Source organism: Staurois parvus, unplaced genomic scaffold (assembly GCF_062004578.1).
Source record: "Staurois parvus isolate SC_StPar_1 unplaced genomic scaffold, SC_StPar_1.0 ptg000328l, whole genome shotgun sequence".
NCBI classification, from domain to species: domain Eukaryota; kingdom Metazoa; phylum Chordata; class Amphibia; order Anura; family Ranidae; genus Staurois; species Staurois parvus.
The window spans coordinates 1,677,836-1,704,749 of NW_028318124.1; the positions used below are offsets into that span (position 1 = coordinate 1,677,836).

Consider the following 26,914-nt stretch of genomic DNA (forward strand, 5'->3'; position numbering starts at 1 on the left):
GATCCAATGCCTGATGACCCAGTGCCCGCTATCATGCCTGGTGACCCGATGCCCGCTGTCGTTCCAGTTGAGTCAGAGCCAGCTGTCATGCCTGGTGACTCGGTGCCCACTGCCTTGCCAGATGACTCGGTGCCCGCTGTCGAGCCAGATGACCTGATGCCTGGTGACCCGATGCCCGCCGATTGACTCAAAGCTCGCTGTCGTGCCTGATGACTCGGGGCCCGCGGTCTTGCCAGATGACTCGGTGCCCGCGGTCTTGCCGGATGGCTCGGTGCCCGCCACTCCGCCTGGGGGCCCGGTGCCCGCCGCCCCGCCTGGGGGCCCGGTGCCCACCGCCCCGCCTGGTGGCCCGGTGCCCGCCGCCCCGCCTGGGGGCCCGGTGCCCGCCGCTCCGCCTGGTGGCCCGGTGCCCGCCGCCCCGCCTGGGGGCCCGGTGCCCGCCGCCCCGCCTGGTGGCCCGGTGCCCGCCGCCCCGCCTGGGGGCCCGGTGCCCGCCGCCCCGCCTGGGGGCCCGGTGCCCGCCGCCCTGCCTGGTGGGCCGGTGCCCACCGCTCCGCCTGGTGGCTCGGTGCCCGCCGCCCCACCTGGGGGCCTGGTGCTGCAGTACCAGGGCTGGCCAGCGGGTGCTCTCAGCAATCAGAGACTCACCCCTGCAGTCAGCCAAACACCTGAAGCTGATTGCAGGGGTTGTATTTAAGGAATGGCCAGACTCACAGTCAGGGCCTTGGTGTGTGTTTTTCCATGGGCCCCTGTATCTTGTATCCTGTGTTCCTGTTCCTGTTTCTGCCTGACTTGTTGCCGACCCTGCCTGATCCTGACCTCTGCTGACTTCTCCTGTTTGATCCCTGGCTTGTGACCCTGACCATTCTCTGCCTGACCCTCTGCACCGCGCTGCCCGTGAGTTACTGAACCCAGCTTGTGACCCCGACCACTCTCCCGCCTGTTCCTGGTACTCCGTTTGCCCGTTTGCTACTGACCCGGCCTTCCTGACGACTCTTGCATTATATGTATTGTTATCTGTAGGTGGTTTGGTTTGTTTGCACTGTGTTTATGTTTAGTTTTGCACTGCGTTTTGTATTGTTAGTCTTAATAAATCATATTGTTTATACCATATCTGAAGCCTGCGTTTCCCTGTGTCAGTCCACACACCTCTGGTCATACCCGGAGCCCTGACACACACACTGCAAGATGCTTGAAGTCCGGTGTGAAGTTTCCACAGTCTGTGTTGATTTGGGGAGGTATGTCATCTGCTGGTGTTGGTCCACTGTGCTTCATTAAGTCCAGGGTCAACGCAGCCATCTACCAGGAGATTTTGGAGCACTTCATGCTTCCTTCCGCAGACGAACTTTATGGGGATGCTGACTTCATTTTCCAGCAGGACTTGGCACCTGCCCACACTGCCAAAAGCACCAAAACCTGGTTCAATGACCGTGGGATTACTGTGTTTGATTGGCCAGCAAACTCGACAGACCTGAACCCCATAGAGAATCTATGGAGCATTGCCAAGAGAAAGATGAGAGACATGAGACTGAGCAATGCAGAATAGCTGAAAGCCGCTATTGAAGCATCCTGGTCTTCCTTAACACCTCAGCAGTGCCACAGGCTAATAGCTTCCATGCCACACCGCACTGAGGCAGTAATTGCTGTAAAAGGGGCCCAAACCAAGTACTGAGTACATATGCATGCTTATACTTTTCAGAGGTCCGATATTGTTCTATGTACAATCCTTGTTTTATTGATTGCATGTAATATTCTAATTTTCTGAGATTGTGGATTTGGGGTTTTCATGAGCTGTAAGCCATAATCATCACAATTATGACAAATCACAGCTTGAACTATCTTGCTTTGCATGTAATGAGTCTATCTCATATATTAGTTTCACCTTTTAAGTTGCATTACTGAAATAAATTAACTTTTGCACGATATTCTAATTTTTCGAGTTTCACCTGTACATATTTAATTCAATTGGTTTCCAATAAAATGGTGGGCACTGTACACTTATATATTTAGTTTGAATGAATATATACTCATTTTTTGGTTTGTTAATATTCCCCTTTTCTGTAATAATGCTACATAATTCAATTGGTCTCCAAGAAAATGGCGGATGCTGTGTATTTATATATTTAGTTTTGAACTCACATATTGTGGGTCCCTCACATATGTATATCCATTGTTTCTGTAACTCACATTAATATGGATTCTCCTGCTTTAAATGATTGTGCTATAAAAACGTGCAGCAGACCACAACAAAATGGCGCTTATCATTTGACGGCACACCTGCAGGCTATTTAAACGGAACTTACTTGACGTCAGAATTAGGCGTACCCCTGAGGACGTGCATGTGCACGAAATGCATGGTGGAGCCTACGTGCTGACGGATCAGCGGCCATCTTGGTATGTCCGTCCATGATTTGTTTGTTTTTCCACATGGACTGTTTCGTGATGTTTTTAATATGGTTATTTTATAATGAAATACTACACTATATACTATACTCCAAGCTCTGTGTGGTGAGCATTTCCTTTTAGGCTCCTGGTTGTACCGAAAGCAGCTTTGTGAGAAATGGAGGTTCCCAACTGATTGAACTACAGGCTATTTAGTAAGTAGCCTTCTGGTGAGTGCATGGTGGTGAAGGAACTTGGACAGGACAAGAGCACTTTTATAGGATTCAACACTGTTGGGAATTTTTTTCGCTGGAGAGAACTTATAGGACTGTCACCTCGAAGGACTTTTGTTATATTATTGCACTTGGCACGGTTTATGTGATATCACTGATGTGTTCCTATTAGAAGGATTGTGTTATATTATTACACTTGGCACTTTAGTGAGCACTTTATATGTATTCATTCATTATATTTTACTTATTTATCTATTGACTCTGGTTGTTACATATTTATGTGTACTATTTTGACATATTGTTTATGCGCTGCACTGTTTTGATACAAGTCTTTATGGATAATGGCAGGACAGTAATATAGAAATATGTGATTCTAGTATTGATTTGCCTTGAAGGAACTATTTAAAGTAGACGACATGGAGGCCATTTGGTTTTTATGAAACAATTGCAATATTTGTTTCCCATAAAATATTGTTTTGAACTTTTTACATACTTCTTTGCATCTTGGTGTTGCTGATCTCACCCACTTCCTGTCTACATGCATTTGTTCCAGCATCAGCAACACATCTTTGTTGTGGGCCAGTTTCTTGATAGTGAGAACAGTGGCTATGTAGTATGTGTTGGCATGGCTGCTTATAGTCTCCACCAGGGGGTGCAAGTGACAAGGTGAGAAATGGGGGGGGCGGGGAATAGTTTGGAAGCAGTTGTTACCTCATAATAGGAAAGACCCCTAGCAAGGACCGTCATGGCAGGATCATGGTATTATTTTAATGATAGCTGCAGCTTTAAAACATTAAAAATTACTGTTAAAATTACATTAACATGTAAAATCTTATATTAGAATTTAGTGACTGGGTTTAGATCTACAGTACTTTAAAGAGTTTCTCCATATAAGGGCTAAGTGACGAGAAGAACATTTTATAGTATAAATAAAAAGACATTTGGGACTGAGTTTCTACCTGATGAAAAGAAAGCCTTGTATTTTTTACTCATCAGAGGGTAGATTTAAAGAGGCTCTGTCACCGTAACATTTATAAGATACTAAAGTGCAGAACTATATGGAAAAAAAAACATATTTAGTTAAATCAAGTAAAATGTTGTTGTAATTCATCAAACCATATTTTTAATAACCACCCCAAAAAACACTGCAATATGTATGGTAGTGCAAATATACAAATATCTATTCATCAATATACATAAGTATATACAGTGGGGCAAAAAAGTATTTAGTCAGCCACCAATTGTGCAAGTTCTCCCACTTAAAAAGATGAGAGAGGCCTGTAATTGGCATCATAGGTAGACCTCAACTATGAGAGACAAAATGAGAAATAAAATCCAGACAATCACATTGGCTGATTTGGAAAGAATGTATTTGCAAATTATGGTGGAAAATAAGTATTTGGTCACCTAAAAACAAGCAAGATTTCTGTCTCTCACAGACCTGTACCTTCTTCTTTAAGAGGCTCCTCTGTCCTGCACTCATTACCTGTATCAACGGCACCTGTTTGAACTTGTTATCAGTATAAAAGACACCTGTCCACAACCTCAAACAGTCACACTCCAAACTCCACTATGGTGAAGATCAAAGAGCTGTCGAAGGACACCAGAAACAAAATTGTAGACCTGCACCAGGCTGGGAAGACTGAATCTGAAATAGGCAAGCAGCTTGGTGTGAACAAATCAACTGTGGGAGCAATAATTAGAAAATGGAAGACATACAAGACCACTGATAATCTCCCCCGATCTGGGGCTCCACGCAAGATCTCACCCCGTGGGGTCAAAATGATCACAAGAACGGTGAGCAAAAATCCCAGGACCACACGGGGGGACCTAGTGAATGACCTGCAGAGAGCTGGGACCAACGTAACAAAGGCTACCATCAGTAACACACTACGCCACCAGGGACTCAGATCCTGCAGTGCCAGACGTGTCCCCCTGCTTAAGCCAGTACATGTCCGGGCCTGTCTGAAGTTTGCTAGAGAGCATTTGGATGATCCAGAAGAGGATTGGGAGAATGTCATATGGTCAGATGAAACCAAAATAGAACTGTTTGGTAGAAACACAACTCGCTGTGTTTGGAGGAGAGAGAATGCTGAGTTGCATTCAAAGAACACCATACCTACTGTGAAGCATAGGGGTGGCAACATCATGCTTTGGGGCTGTTTCTCCGCAAAGGGACCAGGACGACTGATCCATGTACAGAATAGAATGAATGGGGCCATGTATTGTGAGATTTTGAGTGCAAACCTCCTTCCATCAGCAAGGGCATTGAAGATAAAACGTCTCTACATAATCTTTTGTGCAGCAGCCTGGAACGGAGGGAAGAGGAATATTATAGAGTGTCATTTAAGTAACAAATTTGAATCTACTGGGATTGCTGATATCATATCCAAGAGGGCAGCAGTATCAGGGCCTTCGGATGTCTGCAGAGGGAGGTGTTCACAGGCAAATAACATATAAAAATATGTAAAATGGTGTGGAGAGGGGCAGACATGCTGGGCCAGGACAGACAGTAATTAAACAATCCCAGAAGACGAGAGGGCTATGACGTGCAAGGAGAGAGGGGCTGTACTAGGGATTTGACCAGTAAAATTTATTAGCAAGTTCAAAAGGCACAAGATAATTAAAAAATTGTTTATGAAAAGGTTTTTTTGCTACATGTAACCATTTAAAATACTTAATTTTTCTCTGCTTTACATTTTTTTTTTAATTTGATGACAGGGTCTCTTTAAGTAAAAGTCCTAAAAATAAATTTTAGGAAGTATGTCTGTTGACTAAAAACTATATTATTTTTGCTCTAATATTGGAAGACTGTTTAGGACATAAAATGTCTGCAAGTATACATGTCACTTACACAGTTTTTTTGGGGTCATACTATATGTAATCTGACCATGAATGTTCCTCAGGGCATAGGGTGTGGATAAAGCTGACGTGTCTGATCTTGTAAACCTTTTTATTTTTCTCATAATAGAGATACAGATATAGCCGATTTTTCACAAACCTTTGAATATGATGTGATATGGAATGCTTGTCAAGCATGTTTGCCTTTCTTTAAAGCTCAGATGCAATTTGGGTTTGGGCTTGAATCTTTCTGTGTGCCACAGTTGAAATGGAATGCTCTTTTAGGGTTTTATATCTGGGATCAATTCTAGAGCTTCACAATTGGGCAAAGTCATTGAGAAAATATTAGTTGCCTTTGCTACAAAAAACAGTATGGATTTTGTGTGAGTGAGAGAAAACGTTATATTGTTTCTACTTGTGAAGGATTTTGAAGGTGTAAAAGGGCATGTCCATTCCAGAAAAGAGATTTTGGTGTGGATTGGACTAGCCAACTAAAGGATTAGCGTAAACTCACTTTATAAAGTGAATGTACTGAGCTGAAATTCTGTTTACTTCGATCATCCAATTGTAATCAAGCTAAAATCCTATTTTTACCTTGTCTAGATTTATTCCCTTTTACCCCCACAAACCAAGGAATGCAAAAGACACTAGATGTAGGGACAATTGTATAATAGGACAATATAGAAAATCCTTTATTCCCCATTTACTGAATACAGCTAAGGGACTTATCCCAAAGTTTGGGGGCTTGCAAGAAATTCCATAAATAGGAGATTGGCTAAGGGGGGTGGAATATATCTGTACCATGGAAGTTATTATATAATTCAAGTGAGGATTTGATATTATAATTCCCAATGATATGGGACGGTTGGTTCAAGTTTGTAAAAACATAAACATATGTAGAGTTGATGGGGGAACAAAAAGAGTGAGAAATGGAAAGGAAGACCTTTGAAGAGATGTTGGATATTGGAGGTGTGTACAATGGGGAAAAGGAATATTATTATTATTTTGTTTTCCTTTTCTCCTTTTTGGGTTTGGAAGGTGGGTTTGGATTGCGTTGTGAATCATGGTCTAAGGCAATGTATGTATAATGGTAATTTATAGTATGTAAAAAAACAAAACAAAGATAAATTAATTTTTAACATTTTTTAAAAAGACTAGAAGTAGTGAGCTAAAAAAAATTGTGAGGAAAACATAGAACACAAAACAGCTATATCCATGTAAAAACAGCAATTCTGGAATGTTTGGGCAAAAGAGTTTCCAGAAGGGAAAATGTTCAAAAACAGAAATTCTTAGCTAGAAAACATTAGTGTTTTGGAAATGTGTAGAAACATATCCATTAAGTGAAATCATGATCACCTGTTCCACCTTAAAGTGACTGCCAATAAATAATGCCAATGCAGTCCTTCAGCAAATGCTAGATGCCTTACTGTTTTTGACTTCAAAATGTCACAGTCAAAAGTCAAAGTCACAGTCCTGGAAAAAGCATGCTGTAAATGGGTATGAGAAAAGTGTCAAAACTACTTACCTCTACAGTATACTTGCATTGCACTGGAGTCAAAGCATCAGAATAACAGGCAGGACGCTAGCATTCTCAAATGAGACTTTGGTTATGGCAGCCTTCATTAATGCCCTATGACGGTGTTCCTTTAACCAAGGTTCACACTAATGCAGTGTGGGAAATGCCACGATCTGTGTGCGTTTCACGCACCGCATTCCAATTGCACTGCCCTTGCAATTTGCTGTGGGTGTCAATACAAACTTAACGAAAACCCTAATGTAGGTAGAAAATGCAGGGCATTTGCCTGCACCAGATCACACAAATAGACCATGTAATCCGATAGTGGTGGGGCTCCAAAAAAGGTGCAAGCATTCAATTTGAGCAAGGTCAAAATAAAGGGGCTCAAATCGCACTGCACAGAATTGCATAGGAATTCAGTGCAGTTCCTGTTCAGTTCACATGCGGTTCAGTAGATGTACAAGAACGATGAACCATTCAATTTATTAATTTTCCGGGAGGTGTATATATAACAAAACTAAAAAATGCTATTTTTGAAAATGCATACTTTCCACGTGAAGGTGTACATTGTTACATCTAGAAAGCCATTACCAAACCATCTATTGCACGACTATGAGGGACAACTCCATGATCAAAGAGTCCTAACCAGATTAGACTCTTCTTGATATAAGAAGGCAACAATCCCAGATGATGCTAGACCCTCAGAATTTACAACCAGATCTCAAATAAACACAGCAGAAACTTTGCACCCAGAAAAGCACAGATCCCATCCCAGCACAGATAGTTCCCCTTACATCTCAAATGCAAATCTGCACAACAGCCTTTGAGCTCGGAGGTCCCCTCATCCTCAACTAGTTCTCCATCATCCCAAGGCTCAAGCTGCGGAGGTGAACATGGAGCAGAATGCCACTATACAAGGACAGATCTAGACCAGCTGTCACCTTCATCATCCCCTCCATCCACAGCTGTCACCTCTGCATCCCTCCCTCCATCCACAGCTCTCACCACTGCGTCCCTCCCTCCATCCACAGCTGTCACCCCTGCATCGCCCCCTCCATCCACAGCTGTCACCCCTGCATCCCCCTCCATCCACAGCTGTCACCCCTGCATCCCTCCCTCCATCCTGAAGCTCTCAGCTCTGCATCCCTCCATCAACAGCTCTCACCTCTAAATCATCCCCTCCATCCACAGCTCTCACCTCTGCATCCCTCCCTCCATCCACAGCTGTCACCCCTGCATCCCCCCTCTATCCACAGCTGTCACCCCTGCATCCCTCCCTCCATCCTGAAGCTCTCAGCTCTGCATCCCTCCATCAACAGCTCTCACCTCTAAATCATCCCCTCCATCCACAGCTCTCGCCACTGCATCCTTCCCTCCATCCACAGCTGTCACCCCTGCATCCCCCCTCCATCCACAGCTGTCACCCCTGCATCCCCCCTCCATCCACAGCTGTCACGCCTGCATCCCTCCTCCATCCACAGCTGTCACCCCTGCATCCCTCCCTCTATCCTGAAGCTCTCAGCTCTGCATCCCTCCATCAACAGCTCTCACCTCTAAATCATCCCCTCCATCCACAGCGCTCACCTCTGCATCCCTCCCTCCATCCTGAAGATCTCAACTCTGCATCCCTCCCTCCATCAACAGCTCTTACCTCTGCATTCCTCCCTCCATCCACAGCTGTCACCTCTGCATCCCTCCGTCCATCCACAGCTGTCACCCCTGCATCATCCCCTCCATCTACAGCTGTCACCTGCATCATTCCCTCCATCCACAGCTGTCACCTATATATCCCTCCCCCCATCCACAGCTCTCACCTCTGTATCCCTCCATCCACAGCTCTCACCTCTAAATTCCTCCCTCCATCCACAGCTGTTACCTCTGCATTCCTCCCTCCGTCCGTATCTGTCACCCCTGCATCATCTCCTCCATCCACAGCTGTCACCTCTGTATGCCTCCATCCATCCACAGCTCTCACCTCCACATTCCTCCCTCCATCCACAGCTGTCACCTCTGCATCCCTCCCTCCATCCACAGCTGTCACCTCTGCATCATCCCCTCCATCCACAGCTGTCACCTGCATCATCCTCTCCATCCACAGCTCTCACCTCCCTGCATCAAAAGGCACATGCACCAGAACCAAGATTGGTTTCTTCCACAATAGGACTAAAGTGAAAATCTACCCAGTTGTGTTATCCCCATTCTGGTGGAACAGTACTGTCCATGCTGTCTTTGGGTCTGATGGGAACTACAATTTTCCTATAATATAACACAGAAAATTCTACAGAGAACAAACACTTCTATACTCCTTGTTATCTGAAATTCTTATCAAGTAATTATGTTAGATTACATCACATTTTCCATGCGCTAAATAAAAGGGAAAAAATCATCAGCTCATGGCCTTAGATTTTGCTGGGTATGAGAGTCACACAACACAAGCACATAAACATAATGTAAATGCAGATATTTCAAACTGAGCCATGCTAAAATGGAAAGTGCCAATTTGTGACCACTGCCCCTAGGGAAAAAGCAACAGCTTAAGACAAATGTAAAATTGCCTTCCTCTTACTGTAAAGCACTAGTAAACTCTTTTGAACTTGCCTATAATAAGGCTTACCTGTTGGTACAGTAAATGTCTTCTAAATGTGCGATGTTCAGGAAATATTCGCACAGGATGCAGCTGGTGACGTCATTGGTAAATGTGCTCTGAAGGGACCGTATACTCATGTCATCCCTTCAGAGTTCTGTGCCATGGCTGTGGTGCATGCGTGGAAGTGACAACCACCCAGGGCCCATGGTTTGTTTTTTTTAAAGGAAGGTTTACTACAGCCTTAAGTCCAATTTTTAACCCCCCCCCCCCCCAGCACATACATTAGGTAATGATCACTCAATCTCTGCAAAAACAAAGTATTGGTGTTCAAGCAAAGCTACTGTTTGTTGCTCAGCTAAAGTCTTTGATTTACCATTAAGGTTGCATGTTAGTACTTACCGAGGTCACTTTGCGGTATATTTGGGCAGCATTTTGGCATTCCGAGTATGGATATTCAGAAGTGGCCATCTCCAACATACACATCCCAAAGGCATATACATCTACTGCTTCATCATACTTTTCTTCATACATCTCTGGAGCCATGAACTCAGGTGTACCTGAGGAAGTATGTATAGACAACATTTTATTCAGTTAATTGAATTAATGGACCTATTCTTGTATTGATATAATGCGAGTTATTTACTAAAACTGGAGAGTGCAAAACAGTGAGCACTTCTGCATGGCAACCAATCAGCTTCCAGGTTTTATTGCCAAAGCTTAATTAAACAAGGTGAGGTTAGAAGCTGATTGGCTACCATTCACAGTTGCACCAGATTCTGAGTGCTTCACTTTTAATAAATCTTCCCCAATGGTATTCTCAACGTGAACATATCTTTTATGTTAGTGTTATTAGCACTTACATCCAATCACAAAGCTTTAAAGTGTTATGTAAAATACAGAATGTCAGAGAAAAGAGAGAAACCGAGATCTAAACACACAGTTGTCACAGTTGTCACAGTTGTGCAGGTACTGAGGAAGGGAGCACAATCTGGCAGCTTCCAAGACAGCTGTCCAATAGAGGCTTTGGACATCACTGACGTTTTAATGCAATAAGACCATTTTATATAGTGTTTGTTTTTTCTCTTTCTACCTTCCTCTGGATCAACTGTGGGTTTAAGATTGTGCATATGGGGGTTTCCTACATATTTATTTTTTCTATTGGGTGGACAGGACCAGTAGTCTCCAAACTGAAGCACTCTGCTAGCCTTTATCTGGTCCTTGAAGCATTATTCCTACCACTGACACCCACCAACAATGGGACATGATTGCTGCCACTGACACCAACAATGGGGCCCTATTCCTTCCATTGATACTAATTATGGGCATAAATCCTTCCACTGACAACAAAAATAGGGCAATATTCCTCCCACTGACACCAACTATTTCTCCCCTTAATACCAAAGATAGGGCATTGTTTACTCCCACTGGGCACAGTTTGCCCCCCTAAAGCCTAAAGGACAGTAAAATAGCCCTTTCTTTAGAAAGTTTGGAGACCTGTGAATTAGACAGACTTGTGTCTTTTTTCAACCCAACTATGCAACTATGTTACTGATTTGGCTGCAGTTATTTATATACAAGCCTCTGTAACACAAGTAAATCAGAGAATATTTTATTCTGTTTTATAATCATGAAGATACACAGCTAGTCACTTTGGAATAGACACATACAGTATTAAATTCACATACAGTATTAAATTCAACCAAAAATTAAATTTCAACAACACTATTTATGGCATAAATATGTTTCCCTAAACTATGTTATCAATAATTATATGGTCCTTGATTTATTCTTGGCATTTGCACATCTCAATGAATATGGTCAGTATGTACAATAATCTAATACCTCTAAATATATTGGATAGGGTACTTGTTAGCGTCTTCCTCTACTTCCTTTATATGTTGCTACTTTTAGTATAAAAAATATAGTGGTGTCACTACAAATATCCTGATCTCACACTACGGTGAGTACTGTAAGTAGACAAGCTAATACAGGAGTAAAGTCATGCCACACTGTCCAGCTCCCCAAGAAAGGAGAATGGAGTTAATATCAGAATTGAAGAGGATCACAGCTTCTATCAGAAGCCTCAGTTTAGAGTTTAGGTTAGAGTTAGGTTCATGGGTTCAGGTATATTAAGGGTTTGCAGCCCTGATCCTTCTCTTCTGGGGTCCCTCGCCAGCACTCTGGGCTCCACCCCCGCAAGCTGCTTGCTCTGGGGGCATTCATGTGTGTTCACTTCCGAGAAGGTAAAGGATGCAGTAAGGTAAAAAACCTTCTGCCTTTATAATCACTTTAAGTATAAAGGGCCCATTTTATGGCTTAACTGTTAGTGTATAACATTAAAAGTGGTATTAAACCCAAAAATAAACATTTATTATATTGCAGCTTACCAAATCATAGGTGTGACAGCTGCATTAGTTTCCTTTTTAGGCTTTCTCTCTTTTATTTTCATCTTGTGAATTTGCTTAAAAAATGCTTATAGACTAAAATAGTGTGCATGGACACTATTTGCTTCTAGAAGCAGAAAAAAAATGCCCAAAAGCTGCTGCTAGGAGCGTTTGTTTTAGCTAGTGTGCATGGAGCCTTAAACCTTTATCCCAAAAATAAAAAAAAAACAGTTTACTGTAACTGACTATAAAGTGTGAGCTGGAGTTTGGCTTCAATTAGATACTGGTTTTGAATTTGCTAATACATTTAACACTATCTCCCCCCCAAGACTGACAATGCTGCTGTATGTTGCGCCTATTCCTCCAAAGCGGTGTCTCACTAATACAGGAGACGTGATGCTGGTCAGATTACTAGGGAAAACAAAGGAGGAAAAGCAAAAGAAAAGAAAACTAATGCAGCCACTACATCTAATGATTGGAAAGCTGCAATATAATACATTCTTGGTTTTGGATTTAATACCGCTTAAAGGATAACTAAACCCATGATCAAAGATTTAGTGTAGATAGGTGTGTACTTTAACATAGGGAACAGTTATTTTCATGTTAGTGGAATTGTAGATTCTGCACTTGTTCTTGGGGCAGACACTAACTGAATCAAGCAAACCATGATTCTGAAATCACCATCCTTGTTCAGCAACTTTTACTTGTGAAGGTATAATAAACGAACTTAGCGGGTGCAGGTGCATCCTGATACCAAAACCCATTTTGTGTGTTTCAGCATGTTTTCTTAATGTTTTATGGACATATGTACTGTTACATCATCACCTAGTAAAATAATGAGTGAGTGTATAAAACACACCAATTTTATTAACCCTTTAAAACATGAGAAATTCAAATGTTGCTTGTTTTCAAAAAAGGTTTTGTTGTTTTTTTTCCTAAAAATATATAATGCAAAAAAAGCACTAACATTTTTTTCTTGTGCACATTTTGATTCAGTGAGCCCAGGCCATCAGATCATAAAATCGAAACTGCCTTATGACTCAAAAGAATGAACTCTCTGCCCTCTTGGTGATCTAACATTGGTACCATTTCTGAACTCACTAAAGTTTGACAATTAAGGGGAACTTTACTAAAACCACTTCACTCAGAATCTGCTGCACCTGTGCACTCTCCAGCTTTAGTAAATAAATCCCTTAGCATCACCTTTATACTCAGCTTTAGGTTCTATAAATCTGTAGGCACCTAAACAACCCCTTGCAGTTCGTTTGTGTGGTTGTATGCAGTCCCCCAACACAAAAAATGACTTTACTATGAAAAAACACTATACTAATTGAACAGGGAAATATGCAACAAACATTAAAATATATTCTGTGTATAGCTAAAAACCTAGGTTTTCCAGCTTTAGATCCCCATTTGTGTCCACACAGAAAACTGCCCCATTCCCAATAAACCAGCACATAGAGAAAAACCTTATTTGATTTTGCCACCAGAACTCAATCCACTGAGCCAATCCCAGCTTGGATTCCTAAATTAATTTCTAAAATGTAATAGAATAAACTGGGGGACCTGCAGGTTCCAGCTGGTCATCTTTTTCCAGTTCCATTTGTTGAAAGAACCATGTGGTAATTGAAGGATCAAATGCTTGGGTAAGGAAAACCATTTTATTATTCTATTAACACTGCTATAAGTATCAGTTTTAAAAGACAGAACATTTGAGGAAAGAGAAGAACAAAGTGATTTGGGGTACACAGAGGGCTAGCTATACAATCTTACAATAAACACATTATCTATCTGCATTGCCATACCTATAACACTCTTTGCAAAGGAGGCACTTTTTAACGTGGCCAGACCCAGGTCCCCAATTTTAACAAAGCCGGTGGGCCCAGTGATGAAGATGTTGTCACATTTAAGGTCACGATGTATTATGGGAGGACAGCGGGTGTGGAGAAAGTGCAGACCCTTTAAAATTTGACGGCTCCACCTTTGTAGTACCTTCAGTTTCATCTCCTTGAACCTCTTCAAGTAGCTAAGAAAGGAAAAAAGTATAAATATTTGACTCACACAAAAAATTAGATACAGATTTTGCTTATCTGACCCAATCCTTGAGTGCCTGGATAATAAAGCTGAATTCCAGGAACACAAATACCGGTATGTCCTCCATACACAAAATGAGCATTTAAAGTAGACGTCCAGGATAACACTAACCAATCTATATATCATCTCCACTTCTAACACCCATTCTCAATAACCTGTGTAAGAAAGAGTATGTACTGTGTCATGTGATCTCCCCTGTGTGATCCAGCTGCAGGGGAGAGAAAAGGTGGCTGGTAAAGCCTGGAGCAGTGATATCACCCATAAGCATCAATGGCCCACCCGTTGTTGGTGCTCCCTTCTCTCCCCTGAAGACACTGTTGGCTGAGAACAGGGGAGCTGATCATGTGACGGACCTGCAGCTGCAAGAAAATAGGTAACTATATGCATCTTTCTCACGGAAGAGGTGCTAGGAGAGGGGAGGGAGTATTTTTAAGATCAGTTAGTGTTATGCCGGAATACTTTAACACTCTCATTTCTGGGGGATCTCCACTGCAAGGGTAATTTTTTTCCTTAGAGTCCATCTTTAAAGATATTTGACCATACTGTCAAATGAAGGAAAAAAAAAATTCCAGGCATTTAGATCATAACAGTCTATATTCAGATGGATAGCAAATGGTTGTCATTAGAAATCATTGAAACTCCAGTGGCATTGGCTAGGAGCTCACACAACCGCCGAACACCGTTGTACATTTAATCCCCCCCTGCCTAACTGAGTGGCTAACGGGTGGCTCCGGTGTGGGAGAGCTCGATGCAGAGACTTGAATGGGAGCGGAGCAGGGAGATGCGCAGCAGCCGCCAGTACTGGCGGAGGTGAAACCCGGCGGAGAAGCAGAGGAGGTGGGGGATGTCAAGTGACTGGTCAGGTGACAGGCCTGGGACCCGAACGCCGGAGGACACGATATGAAAACCTTCCTGTTCTATCGCTAAATGAGCCATCAATGTAGCTCCAGTATATTGCAACGGGCCCCTGCCGAGAAAAGGAGCCGGGACCAAGACTGGTAACAGCGGCAGAAAGTGACACAGGGGAGAGCATCTGCAGAGCCGGTCATAGGACACGAGGAGGAGAACAGAGGAGGAGATTGTCGTCCCTGGGAACCCCCCTATACAAGGAACAGACAGCATGAATAATATACAGGAATGGGTGAGCGGCCAAGGGAGGCGGTAAATCCCAAATATTGACTATCTGATTACCTGTATGTTTTAGAGGAGACTGGGGATGCTGTATTAGTACTCGGGGGCCCCAGAAGTGGAGGGCACAGTACACTCAGAACTGAAACTGAAAGGAGGACCCGTATTTAGTACTGAAGCCCAGTTCACTCAAGAGAATAATGAAGAGTAGATCCGTCAAGAGAGGGGGAGTGAAAACCCCCCAATCGAACTTAAATACAAGTACAATAAAAAAAATTTGCCCCTACAGGAGAAAAGTCCAGAGGGTCTAACTCAGGAAAGACAAGGAGAGTAAAATCATATTGAAGGTCAGGGGAGAATGTCTTTCACAGTATCAGACAGAAATCAGCTAAGGGAAATGCCAAAATCTGAAAGTGAAAGAGAAAAAAAAAAGTATGGAGGAGCAAGAAGTAAGACTGCAAATGCCCACAAAAGCAGCAATCGCAGAAATGTTTGTAAAATTGGAAAACTCCAGAAAAAGCGAAATGGCGATTTTACACCGTGAAATGGGACAAGTCCTATCACATGTAGAGGAGACAGAAGGGAAGCTGGAGAAACAAACACAAGAAATTAACAAATTAGAAGAACAAGTAGAGGTAATGAAAAAAGAACAGAGACGACTATCCTACAAATGAGAGGATGAGGAAAATAGAGATAGAAGGAATAACTTAAGGATCAGAGGCCTAACAGAAATATCTCAAGGAGAGAGACAGACCATCTGAAAATAGAATAAGTGCATAGGATAGGAAGATCTAAAAAAATTACATTAGACAGTCCCAGAGACGTGATTGTAAGATTCCATTGCTATGAGAAATTATTTAGGATGCTAGATGTCACGTATGGAGGGATGAAAATACACATTTTTGCAGATATAGCACAGGAGACACTTGCAAAAAGAAGATCTTTGAAACCATTGTTAGATCAGTTGAAAAGTAAAAATAACCGTTACAATTGGGGTTTCCCTGCATGCCTGATTGGGTGGAAGGATGGAAAATCGGCAATACTGAGATTCCCAGAAGATCTAAAGGACTTTTACAAAACATTAGATTTACAGATGTTAGATATTGAGGGGTGGACTGAAGAAGGAAAGAGAAAAATGAATTAGAGGAGGAGAATTGCCAAAGGGCGTCGAGAAGAAGGGGGGCGGGGCGATGGTGGCAGGAGAAAGGTGAGGGAGAAGAGAGGACAGAGGGACTTAACATTTTTTTTTCTTCTCTCTCTTTACCGATCTCTCCTGGCCCCCCGCTGTATCGCTCATTACACCCGTCAGGTAATGTTTTAGGAATAAAATCTCTTCTCCTTCAAGGATGGATCAGAGAGGGTCCTTGGTTAAGGTATATGTGTTTTTAACAGGATTAAGAACTATATTAAAGAAGATCGGGCATGGGGAGGTAAAAGATGGAACATCACGGCGGGGATTGGGGACGCCAGACATGCCGCCAACATCAGACCAAAGTATGAGAGAACGGGGTCTGAAACGGTGTGCATGCTTGGAGTCTTACCCAGGAAAAAAAAATCAATTGGGACTGTAGGTCACAGTTGATTCAAGGACCGAAAAAATGTCTGTGGGGAATGTGGGGAGGGAGGAGGGGAGGGGGGTGGGGCCAGGGGGGTAGAAGGAAGAGAAGTGAGGAAGATCTTCTTGTTCTGAAAATGAGTACACCTTTACCTCTAGAAAGGATATATAGAAGAAAGCAGCAAAACAGGATAAAGAAATATGGTTCATTTTATGACATATAATGTAAAAGGATTAAATACTCCAACAAAAAGACATAAGGGGCTAAGGGAAATACATCAACGATTTATTGAAGTGGTGCTTCTTCAAGAGACACATATATCCCAGGATTCAAACCTTAAGTTATGTTCTAGGCAGTTTCCAACCTGGTATTACGCAGATTTCCCAATTAGACGAGCAAAGGGTGTGGCGATAGTATTTGGAAAATATATACATTTGGCTTTAGATGAAAAGCTGTTGGATCCAGAAGGCCGATATCTATTCTTAAGGGTAACAATTCAGGGAAGAGAATGTACACTAGCAAATATTTATTGTCCTAATAAAAATCCGACGATATATTTGGATGAAATATTAACAAAATTAATGGACTTCAAAAAGGGGCGGTGTGATTGTGGCAGGGGATTTAAATTTTTGCATGGATCTGGGGATGGATGCCTCAGCGTGTGCCCGGAGAGAGAGATAGGAGTCTAAAGAATATTAAAAAAAAGTTACATCAATATCAATTGATGGATGTTTGGAGGATCAAACACCCAAAAGAAAGAAACTATACCTTCTTCTCTGCGGTGCACAGGATGTATTCAAGATTAGATTATATATTGATTGAACATAGACTCTTGGAGTCCTTGATGAAAATGAATATAGAAGTAACATCTATATCAGACCATGCTCCTGTCACAATGAGGCTACAGCTCGGAAGGGAACAGAATAAAATAAATATGTGGCGATTAAATGAGTCTACATTACAAAACCTGGAAGCAGAAATAAGAGTAAAGCAGGAAATAGATCAGTACTTTAAGTTAAATGAGTCCTAAATAAAGCCTATATTAGGGGTATACTGATTGCAACTGGGGCGGAAATAAAGAAAGAACGCGTAAACAGAATTAGGATATTAACAGAAGAACTATATCAGTTGGAATAATTACATAAAAAGAAAACAACCATAGAATTACAAAAAAAGACAATATTAAAAAGAGAGGAGTTAAAAGAACTTATGGAACAAGAAACTAGGAACATCTTTAACGGGGTTTTGAAAGAAAGATATTGATGGGGGAACAAGCCAGGGAAATATTTGATGAAGAAACTGAGGGAAAAGAAATCAAGGAGTTATATAGATAAAATAAAAAATGAAAAAGGTGAAATGGTTTATTCAACCACCGATATTGCTAACACATTCCAGAGGTACTATAGCGGTCTATATGGAATAGAAGGAAAGAACCAGAGGAAATTAGAGAAGGAGAGGAGGAGGAAGAGGCAGATTTATCTGAGTGAGGTCCATTTACTTAGGGTGGATAAAACTAGATTGGCAGCTCTAGACAACACAATATCAATAGAAGAAGTAAACTTAGCAATAAAAAGCACTGCGGCTGGAAAGAGTCCTGGAGCTGACGGGTTTACCGTAAGATATTATAAGAAAGAAAATCTAGTCCCAAAATTGTGCTCATATATGAATGATCTAGGACGGGATACAAAGATGAGGGAGGAATCGCCACAGGCATATATTACAGTAGTACCCAAAATGGGGAAGGATGGGTCTCCTATAGACCCATATCTTTGCTAAATACCGATACAAAAGTTTATGCGAAGGTGTTAGCCAACAGGATGAAAGAGTTGATGATGGATTGGATACATATAGATCAAGTGGGTTTTATCCCGGGCAGAGAGGGAAAGGACAATGGTCTAAGAGCACTGCTTACTCTACAGAAGAATGGAAAAGGAAAGGAACCAGGAATAGTTTTGTCAGTCGATGCTGAAAAAGCGTTTGAGAGAGTAGACTGGAGATTTATGTTTGATACATTAAGATTATTAGGAATAAGACCCAGAATGATACAGTGGATTAAAGAGCTATATAAATGACCCACAGCAGCAGTGAAAGTAAACGATTCATTATTAAAAAATTTTAGGATGTAAAACGGAACTAGGCAGGGATGCCCATTGTCCCCGCTGTTGTTCGTTATATCTCTAGAACCGCTATTAGCAACTGTCAGAAATAGTGTAGATATTAGGGGAATGTGGATAGGGAACACTGAACAGAAAGTGACAGCACATGTGGTTGATATGCTGTTCTATGTGAGAAACCCCAATTAACATTACCAAACTTAATGAGAGAATTGAAAGAGTACAGAGAGCTATCTAACTTGAAAATTAACCCATCAAAAAGTGAGATATTAAATAGAAATGTTTCGGAGGTAAAGAAGCAAATATTAGAAAGAGTTCCCCTTTAAATGGAGAGAGAGAGAGAATTAAAGTATTTGGGAATAAAATTAACATCGCCCATAAAAAATCTCTACAGGCAAATTACATCCCATTAATAAACGAGGTAAAGGATGAACTGAGGAAGGCCAATACGGGAAAACAGTCGTGGATGGGGCGGATAAATATAATTAAGATGATTATAGTGCCAAAAGTCTTATACAAATTTAATATGCTACCAATACATCTCCCGGGATCTTTCTTTAGGGTCCTTAAAAAAATGATACTCAGATATGTGTGGAATAATAAAAAGCCAAGAGTTAAGTATGAAGTGTTGTGCAACAATAAAAAAGGGGGTTTAAATATGCCAGATTTTAGGAGATATTATAATTCTGTGTTATTATCACGGATTGGAGATTGGATGCACAATACACAGGGGAGATGTTGGGTAAAAATGGAAAGTTCACTTAGCAAGGCACCGCACCATTAGAAAAGTTTATTTGGATTCCAAAGGATTTTTGCACATGGGATGAGAGCACAAGTACTTTGGCGCAGATGATATTTAGGATATGGGATGGAATACATAAGCAGACGGATTGGAAATTTAAGTCATTGTCAATTCCGTTGGTGGGAGCTAAGTTTTTCCCGCTTGGGAATTACAACATCTTAGGGAAATGGATCACAGATAAAAATGCACTTTTAAAGGATATAGTGGACAGAGATGTTCTTTACACGAGTTGAAGAATAAGGAGGAAATATTTTCTACACTGGATGAGTGGCGGTATTGCCAAATAAGACATTTTGTCTCAAAGCTCCCATAACCACTAAGGAATGAGGATGAAATGTATCCTCTAGAGCAACTGGTAAGTACAAAAAGAATACAGAAACATATCACCTCAAGGATATATAAAATACTTACTGAAATAGATAGATCAACATCCCAAAACTTTTTGGAGAAGTGGGAATTGGAGCTTGAAACAAAATTGAATAAGCAACAAATTGAATGAGCAACAGAAAAACAAAATGATTAGTCTAACACATGGGGTCTAAAATTTGAATATAGTGGAAATTAATTATGTGTTTAATAAGATGGTATATTACTCCCAATGTGATGCATAAATTGAGTCCAGAAGTTTCACCCAAATGTTGGAGGGGACGTGGGAGCAAGGGTACGACGGCACATATCTGGAGGGACTGTCCCAAAATACAGTATTTTTGGAGGGAAATAACGCAATATATACAAGAGATTCAGAAGATCAGTATACCGACAGGCCCATGGGATTGTTTATTTTATAAAACAGAGCTTTTGGTGAAGCAATACAAAAATATGATCCGGTTTCATCTTTTAAACGCAGCTAAAAGTCTTTTCCCTAAGTATTGGCAAGCAGATAGGGTGGAGTATATATGTAGAATGGAAGAACTATATCACATAGACGAGGATAAAATAGAAAAATTTAAGAAGATCTGGGAGGAATGGCACAATTTCAAAAAATCAAAAAGATTCCTAGAAGCGGTTGGAGGATGAAGAGAAAAGAAAAGAAATAAGAATTTGGAAAAGAAAGTAAAGAGAGAGGAAAGAGAAAAGGGGGAGGGGGGGAATAGTGAGACAGAATAACAAAGTTAGAACAAGAAGAGATTGGAAGGAATAAGAGGACAAAAGGGTGGAGGGAGGGGGGCGGGAGGGTAAATACTGGGTTGGGGATTGTGATTAAATATGATTTTTTATAATGTATGCTGTTGGTTTCATAGGGATTTTTGTAATATTGAAAAAAAAAATTTAATAAAGATATAAAAAAAAGAAATCATTGAAGCACACTAATCTCCTAAGGAACTGTAATGACGAAACACGGAAGATGATTCCACTGTCGTCATTACATTCAGAACTTTATTTGCCAGTGTTTGCCACGATCCAGCTTGTGTTTTAAAGCCTATGGGTGGAGTATTTGTGGAGTGCCGTTACATGAATGTGTCACTTTTCCTTGATTGTATATATTTAATACATTTTAAAAGTAGTATTTCACTGTTGTGAGTGTTCTCTGTCTTAAAATATGAATCAGTAATTGTCATCTGTGTTATTCAAAGCCGGTATTGCAATATATTGTAGCTGTGGAAAAAGCAGTCTGAATCAGTGTTTACAAACAATGCTCCAGACCAATTATACAAAGATACAAAGTAACATATTGTTACATTTGTATATCTTCGTTAATTCATCTGCAGATCAGAGGGATAAATTAAGATCTTCATTTATGTCAATTAAAGCAACCTAAGTGAAAAAGGTCTGTTTTTTAATAAAAATTTTCCGCTTATTAATCCCTTATTAACTCTTAGATTACTCTAATCAACCCTTCTCTTTCTTTCTTCAAATATTATTTTCTTTTATTTCCTATTATTTTCCTGCTGATTTTGTGTTTGTTTCTATTTTATTATTACAACTTTTTTGGTTTTTTTTGTAAAATATGTTTACATATATAACTTATATTTACACATTTCCCATTTAAAAAAGCGCAGCACTGAGAAAAAAAACAAAAAAAAAACTTTGTTTCATTTGTAAATAATGTTGCAATGCTTGGCACCAGAATCATAATTTTAGCATAATTTTAATTTTTTATCTTTAGTCGTGGCAAAGTTATTGCTGGATAATGAAGTCTATAGCAGAAGTATAAAAATTGCTCTGGCCTCTAGGGGTGAACAGATGTGACAGGCAAAGTGGTTAAATCCAAAAACAAATATGTAGTAGATTGCAGCTCACCAATCTACAGATGTGGTGGCTGCATTTGTTTTGTTAAATTATTGTTAAATTATTCATTTATTTTTCACCTGGTGATATGGCCAGTAACTATGTTATTTTTCAAATTCTTTTAACAGCCTAACTGTCCAGGCAAAGACTCAATTAGAGGGTTGAGACCAAACCATTTATCATTGACAGGGGTGCCATGGTCAAATTTTATTTATTTATGTAAATCCTTGATCCCAAAAATAAAAAAAGTTCGATGTAACTGCTTTTTAACCACTTGCCCTCCAGGGGATTTACCCCCCTTCCTGACCAGGCCATTTTTTGTGATACGGCACTGCGTTACTTTAACTGACAATTGCACAGTCATGCAAAGCTGCACTCAAATTAAATTTACATCCTTTTTTTCACACAAATGGAACTTTCTTTTGGTGGTATTTAATCGCCTCTGCGGTTTTTTATTTTTTACACTATAAACAAAAAAAAGACTGTCAATTTTGAAAAAAAACTATATTTTTGACTTTTTGCTATAAAATATATTCAGCAAAAAATGTAAAAAATCAAATTTCGTCATAATATTAGGCCAAAATGTATTCTGCTACATGTCTTTGCTAAAACAAAATCCCAATACATGTAAATTAATTGGTTTACATGAAAGTTCTAGCATCTACAAATGGTGGTATAGATACTGGAATTTTTTTTTTTAATAGTAGTAATGGTGGCGAGCAACGACTTATAGCGGGACTGCAGCAGGCATTCTGACACTGGGGGGAACTGACTAACTGCCACTGACATCCCCAGTGACACTAATACAGTGATCAGTGATAATAAAAGGCACTAACACTGTACCAATGACATTAGGCAGGAAAGGGTTAACATCTGGGGTGATGAGAGGGTTAACTGTGTGCTGTTTTACTGTGCTCTGTGTGTGTTTCACCATGTAAGCATATATATATATATATATATATATATATGTATATATCATAACAGAAGTGCAGTACCTATACGTTTTTTTGTATGTGGGAACACATTTGGTGTTAGCACTTTGGTGTGACAAAGTGGAAGGGTAGCACATAAGTTAATTTATTTTCTTTTACCCTACGAATGGCCTGATCACCAGGTGAAATAAGAGAAAAAAGCCGTTTACATTTTCTTCAAGCACATTTTGAGCTGTGTTGTGTTACAGTGTTTTGACAGGAAGATTTACAGACTTTTTAATACATTATAGATATAGTGTTTGATTCACCTACACCTAAAACAATTTTAGTGTTTAAGAATGTATTGCATTGAGGATGTAATGGAGGTGACTTACTAAAACTGCATGGTGCAAAATCTGGTGCAGCTCTGCATAGAAACCAATCAGATTCCAGATTTTTTTGCCAAAATTTATTGAACAAGCTGAAGTTAGAAGCCGATTGGCTACCATGCGCAGCTGCACCAGATTTCTCCAGTTTAGTAAATCAACTGAAAGTCTGATTGATCAATGGAGCAGCTCTTTTGTGGGGAGACATAAATATTTTTTTTTTTTTTAAAGTGTATTTTTTTTTTATATAAAACAGAATGTCAGCATGTTTCAGGGATTCCTCTTTATGAGGGTTTGTAAAGAATGAATTGACATGTGTGGGACAGTATAAAACAATTATAACCTGGAAGCTAAATTGGTGTGTTGAGCTGTGCCAGTGGCTGGTTTGACATTGACGCCACATAAAAGCTGAACTTCAGCCCCTGTTTTCATGAGAGCCCCAGAAAAAGACCTCTCCACACACCTATCCTCTGTACTCTATGGCACATTTTCATCAAAATGTTGCCTCTACAGCTCATCACAGCATCAGTTTGATCCTTGCAATTGAATTGATCTTCTGTAAATCTATTGAGGGAGCCCCTATACTGATCAAACAAAATATGGCTCTTCGGGGAGCAGAAAATATTTAGAATAAAACTTTTTTTAAAAATGACAAGGATAATTAAAGAGAAAAGCACGTACGTCTTCAAAGTTCCAGATGTCATGAGCTCAGTCACCAGGACAATGCAGATCTGTCCCTTTACCAGGGTCTTCCAAGAATCATAAAATCTGACAATGTTTGGATGTTGCAGACCTTTTAGCATCTCCACCTCTTCACTAAACCTCTGACGCTCTGCTTTAGTCAGTTTTCTGGTCTGTACACATGAAAAAAAATTGTTAGCCATTAAAATAAATGTATAATTTAAATAAACAACAAATGAATGATTATAATTATAAAATACATATATTTGATGTCACTTCCTTGACAAGACAATGATAATAGCAATATGAAACAACAAATTAGACAATTATTACTCCAAAATAATGAAAGATGAAGCCTAATTGATAACTAAGGTTTAATACAGATCATTGTACCATTTTATTAACCAAAAACTGTACTAGCAGAAAGAAATATGTAGACTGGCATTACTGACTTTTCTTTTTGAAAATATTTTTCCTGGTCATCATACAGATCCAATGGTTTTAACATGTTCAATAGAGGAAAAAAAAGTTTTGGTTATACATACACTTTTACTTTTGTAAGCACACATATTTACCTCTGTACCTTTATCAATAAAGGACCAGTGCAATTTTTGTGTTTAGCTCTATTGATACAGCAATAATTTGTAATTACTTACTGTATTATATTAAAGTAATACATACATATTTTGTGGAACAGCAAACAGTGTCTTGCAAAAATATATAGTTTTTTATTTTGTGTATTTTTATTTATTAATTATTACAAAAAATAACCAAAACAAATAAGAAAGGTTAACATGTAAAGAAAAACATATGTAGAAATAGCAACAAAAAATAATATCTATAAAGAGAATGGTAAAACTGTGTTAATTAAAGCTGAGATATAACAAGCTGTTGAAAACCGAACAATTTTTTAAATAAACACTTGTACACCAATGTACACTATTTTCATATACAATGAAAAGGACCAGTTTAAATACTTGGTAACAATAATATTGTTACATAAAATATTTATCAATGAAGCTTGCATATACTGTTTGCCAGCTTCATGTACACAGAAGAAGCAGCACAGTAGCTAAATGGTTAGCACTTCCGCCTGGCAGTACTAGCTAAATCGATTCAAATCCCAACCATGGCACCACCTGCCTGGAGTTTGCATGTTCTCCCTGTCCCTGTGTGGGTTTCCTCCCACACTCCAAAAAGTCATGTTGGTAGGTTGATTGGCTTCTATCTAAATTGTCCCTAGCATGTGATTTAGGGACCTCAGAAGGTATGCTCCTTGAGGATTTGTGACCGATGTGAATGTACAATATATATGTAAAGTGCTGCATAAATTGATGATGCTGCATAAGTACCTGTAATATTAATAAAGCCACAACAGTAGAAACCAGGACTGGGTTGTCTGTTCATCAGTGACTTTGCTGAGTAAATTCACTAAGGCATGGAAGAATGAACTGGGTATATGTGGTATCCAATTATATTTACAAATTGTTACATCATACTGTAATTTGATAAAATAACTTTTACTGGCAAAGCAGAAAAACCCCAGGGGAAGTAGAAAATGTTGAAAAATGCCTGTTTTAATCAGGTATGTCATTTTTTTAAAATAATTGTTAATTTTTTTTCTAAAGCGAGCAAAATCATCTGTTGTATTAAAAGAGGTATAGACTCCATAGAGAGAGATATCATTTTACCTCTGTACAAATCATTAGTAATACCTCATCTGGAATATGCAGTTCAGTTTTGGGCACCAATTCACAAAAAGAACATTGGGGAACTGGAGAAAGTACAGAGAAGGGCAACCAAACTGATAAGAGGCATGGAGGAGCTCAGCTATGAGGAAAGATTAGAGGAACTGAATTTATTCTCTCTTGAGAAGAGGAGATTAAGGGGGGATATGATCAACATGTATAAATACATCAGTGGTTCATATAGTGAACTCGGTGTAGAGCTATTCACCCTGAGGTCATCATAGAGGACAAGGGGGCACTCTTTACATCTGGAGGAAAATAAATTTAATCTCCAAACACGGAAAGGTTTCTTCACAGTGGGAGCTGTGAAAATGTGGAATATACTCCCTCAAGAGTTGGCTCTGGCCAGCTCAGTGGATTGCTTTAAAAAAGGCCTGGATTCTTTCTTGGATACTTAGAATATAACTGGTTACTAACATTTATAGGTAAGGTTGATCCAGGGAATACCAGATTGCCTCTCGGGGGATCAGGAAGGATTTTTTTCCCCTGCAAGAGCAAATTGGATCATGCTTTGCTGGGTGGTTTTTTTGCCTTCCTCTGGATCAACTGTGAGTATAGGATAATAACTTTTTTTTTTTTTTTTAATGGTTAAACTGGATGGACTTTTGTCACTTCCAGCCAGACTAACTATGTAACTGTGGTCTTTCATTATTTATTTCAGGTGCTTATATAGCTCTGTCAATTTACACAGCGCTTTACATATATATTGTACATTCACATCAGTCCCTAAGCCTCAAGGTGCGTACAATCTAAGGTCCCTAACTCACATTCATACATACACATACTAGGGACAATTTAGACAGGAGCCAATTAACCTACCAGCATGTCTTTGGAGTGTGGGAGGAAACCGGACTACCCAGAGGAAATCCACACAGGCACAGGGAGAACATGCAAACTCCAGGCAGGTGGTGCCGTGGCTGGGATTTGAACCGACCACCCTAGTACTGCCAGGCAGAAGTGCTAACTATTTAGCCACTGTGCTGCCCATAAAACAAGACATGTCAAATGTTTGCTTTGTTCAAAATTATTTCTTTTTCTTTTAAGCAATTATAATGTCATTGTCCCACAGTTTCAAATTCATGACCATTTGATTTTCAAGTCACATTTAACTAAACAATTTAAATAAATAACACAATTAAAGACATAATTTAGCAGCTTTCTATCTACTGGTTTAACTGGTTTAGAAGATGTCATGGAATTCTAAAAAATATAAAAAAAAAACTTTTTGGCCTTAAGCTTTTTACAGATTGTCCAAGTATTGCTTTAAGCTTTTGCGTGCAAACATATTTTTCAATTACTCTTGTCACATGAATTTCCTTGAT

The 26,914-nt window shown here is 40.0% G+C and overlaps 1 protein-coding gene across 1 annotated transcript in view; it reads right to left on the bottom strand.

Annotated features, from left to right (window-relative positions):
* Positions 1–26,914, bottom strand: part of WNK4 (WNK lysine deficient protein kinase 4) — a 616,132-nt gene that overhangs the window by 297,359 nt on the left and 291,859 nt on the right. The window contains exons 2-4 of the mRNA XM_089683941.1: positions 23,845–24,017; positions 13,749–13,969; positions 9,959–10,116 (exon numbers count right to left, since the gene is read on the bottom strand). Coding sequence (XP_089540067.1) covers positions 9,959–10,116; positions 13,749–13,969; positions 23,845–24,017 — 552 coding nt within the window. The remainder of the gene's footprint in view (positions 1–9,958; positions 10,117–13,748; positions 13,970–23,844; positions 24,018–26,914) is intronic.